Consider the following 2,568-nt stretch of genomic DNA (forward strand, 5'->3'; position numbering starts at 1 on the left):
ATTAGAAGTAGAGTGTTCAATAAGATTAAATTCATCCCCATAAATTAATTCATCATCTAAACATGATGATAACTTTTCAAGATCTTCCTGACCTAATTTTCGTTCTAAGGCATCTAGTTGTTGAATTAAATCTTGTTGTTCTTTAAACAACTTATCATATTCATTTTTAAGTGATATATTTTCTGTATCTAATTTGTTTATTTTAGCATTATATGCTTGAGTAAATGTATTGATTGTATCCATTGTAGCATGATAGATTTGGTAATCGTCATAAACGTGTTTCTCTAATTTAATTGCTTCTAATAATTGATTACTTAAATTACCTGGCAATAAATCTAATATTCCTTGAATATTATTTCTAATTGCATCTAATAAATTATTGAATGCACGTTCTTTTTCTTCTTCACTTTCTTCTTCTTCTTTAACTGTTGCAGGATGACTGTCCATGTATTTAAACATCTTTTCTCCAATATTTAATCCATTGAATTTTCTAATAGTTTGTTGAAGATCAATAAGAAAACCTTCACATAAAGAAGTATTAGTGTACAAATTTTGAATGACTAATGCAACAAATTCTAATTTATATAACACAGGTACTAATTGAGTTCTTTTTTCATCATCATACATCATAAGAAATGGATCATTTACATTTTGACAAATAGTATATGTAAAGAATAATTCATTAAATATTTTTTCTATTACAACATCTTCTATATCTCCTTCTCTTAATAGTGTAAAGAATCGATTAAAGAACATTCTAACAAAATCAGGTAAATATTGTGCATTTTTCATCATATCTTCATTTAAAGTTTGAGATATTTTTGTTATTGTGTCAAGAGATTGTTGATAAGCTGCAATATCTTCTGAAGTAGTAATTTCTTTAGATTGGAAATTCATAGCGATTTTAAACTCTTCACTATAATCACCTCCAGTAGATAATCCATCGATAATTGGTTCAAAGGTATCAAGTAAATAATTTTTAAAATAATAACGTACAAATTGATTATAAAATGGAATGAAAAATGTAGAATATTGGAATGAACTCGAGTCAATCATTAATGTATCAGTACTAAGAAAGTCAATATCAATTGCCCATGTAATTAATTCCATAAATCTTCCATGTGCTTTAAAATAATCAGAAATAATTCGGGCATATTCAGCACTTCTATTTTGTCGTTGTTGTGTGACAAGCTATTTTTTAATAAATATCTTTTTTCTTTTAATTTAAAAAGAAAACAATTTTTGAAAAAAATAAATTGGTTTCAAGATAAAATGAAACAAACAGTTCTCACTACTGCTTCAAGTAGATTGTGTCTTCTTGAAAAGAGTAATTTATCAAAATCAACTTTACTGGGAATCTTCTCTTCAACTATCTCATTCATGGGTATTATACTTAATTATTGTTTTAAAGATTCATCAGTTCATTTTGAACTTTTTGGAATTCAAAAACCAATTCATCCTAAAATTCAAATTTTTATTAGTTTTTTGGCAGTTTATTTTGAACTGAAAGAATGTTTTACATTACTAATAAAAAATAAAAGAATCAACAAATATTTTTCTTATTGAATGAACCCTTTTCAGGGCATTTATCGGAGTTGAGAAGTTAGTCTTTCGTTGGATTATCACTTTTTTGTGATTCTTCATTCTCAGAAGAATCATCGTTTTTGTCTGATTGTTTATTACCAGATGACTCTTCACTGCTAAACTCATCGCTTTGGGAAAGCTTTACTTCTTTTACTGATGAAACTTGACTAGTCCTTGAGTTTCCATCACTTCCACTTCCAGAAGTTTCTGAAGATTCGGTTTCATTTTGAGACTCTTCATGTTCAGTTGTTTCTTCTGGAGTTTGGCAAAAGACATTCTCAGTATCATCAAAAACTTTATTGTTCTTTCTGTTCTTTAATAAGACCAACTTGGCATAAAGAATAAAAGCGACCAAGAGTATTAAAGCGATAATGATAATAAGTCCAACAACTACTATAACTGCAATAGCCCATTTTGGTACTTCTCCATTGGTTACTTGTGAAAAAACACCTGCTTCATTTGTTCCACATGGATCTTTTGGACATTCAGTTATTGTGTATCCTTTTGGTACTAATGCAACATAAATACGACAGACTTGTGTTAGTTCATATTTTGAATCTATTGAATTCAATGCTTGTCCTTTAAGATGATTATTATTGGATGTGATTGTAAATTTAACTCCAAATCTACTAATAAAGTTTTGATAAGATGTTCTTAATAAGTATATTGGACCTTCTAATTCTTTTTCAATTTTAATATTGAAATTCAATGTTTTTACTTCAAGAGTGTTACTATTAATTTGTGTACTTGGTCCCATAACTAACATAAAATCATTTGATTTAACAAGGAAATTAATTGTTTTTTCATTGAGTTCATAGATTCCACTATCAAGATATAATTGACTATTCTCAATAATAACATTTCCTAAATTAATTGTAGATTGTGTGTTTGATATTACTACTTTATTAGTATTTTGTAATGTGATAGAATTAATTGTATTATTATCATTGTTAATTTTTAGTGTTAATGGATTAATTCCATCTT

General features: G+C 27.1%; 2 protein-coding genes across 2 annotated transcripts in view, besides 3 other annotated features; both read right to left on the minus strand.

Moving 5' to 3' along the window:
* Nucleotides 1-1,382, minus strand: part of EDI_072200 (uncharacterized protein) — a gene marked incomplete at both ends in the record, with an annotated part of 1,553 nt that extends 171 nt beyond the window's left edge. Inside the window, 2 exons of the mRNA XM_001733219.1 lie at nt 1-1,191; nt 1,284-1,382. The exon at nt 1-1,191 is cut by the window's left edge and continues 171 nt beyond it. Of these exons, the coding sequence (XP_001733271.1) occupies nt 1-1,191; nt 1,284-1,382 (1,290 nt within the window). The remainder of the gene's footprint in view (nt 1,192-1,283) is intronic.
* Nucleotides 391-422: a microsatellite.
* Nucleotides 970-991: a sequence feature (AT_rich).
* Nucleotides 1,193-1,258: a sequence feature (AT_rich).
* Nucleotides 1,383-1,603: 221 nt separating the features above from the next.
* Nucleotides 1,604-2,568, minus strand: part of EDI_072310 (uncharacterized protein) — a gene marked incomplete at both ends in the record, with an annotated part of 1,466 nt that continues 501 nt past the window's right edge. The window contains one exon of the mRNA XM_001734835.1: nt 1,604-2,481. Coding sequence (XP_001734887.1) covers nt 1,604-2,481 — 878 coding nt within the window. The remainder of the gene's footprint in view (nt 2,482-2,568) is intronic.

This window comes from Entamoeba dispar, genomic scaffold (assembly GCF_000209125.1).
Source record: "Entamoeba dispar SAW760 scf_1105229458685 genomic scaffold, whole genome shotgun sequence".
NCBI classification, from domain to species: Eukaryota; Evosea; order Mastigamoebida; family Endamoebidae; genus Entamoeba; species Entamoeba dispar.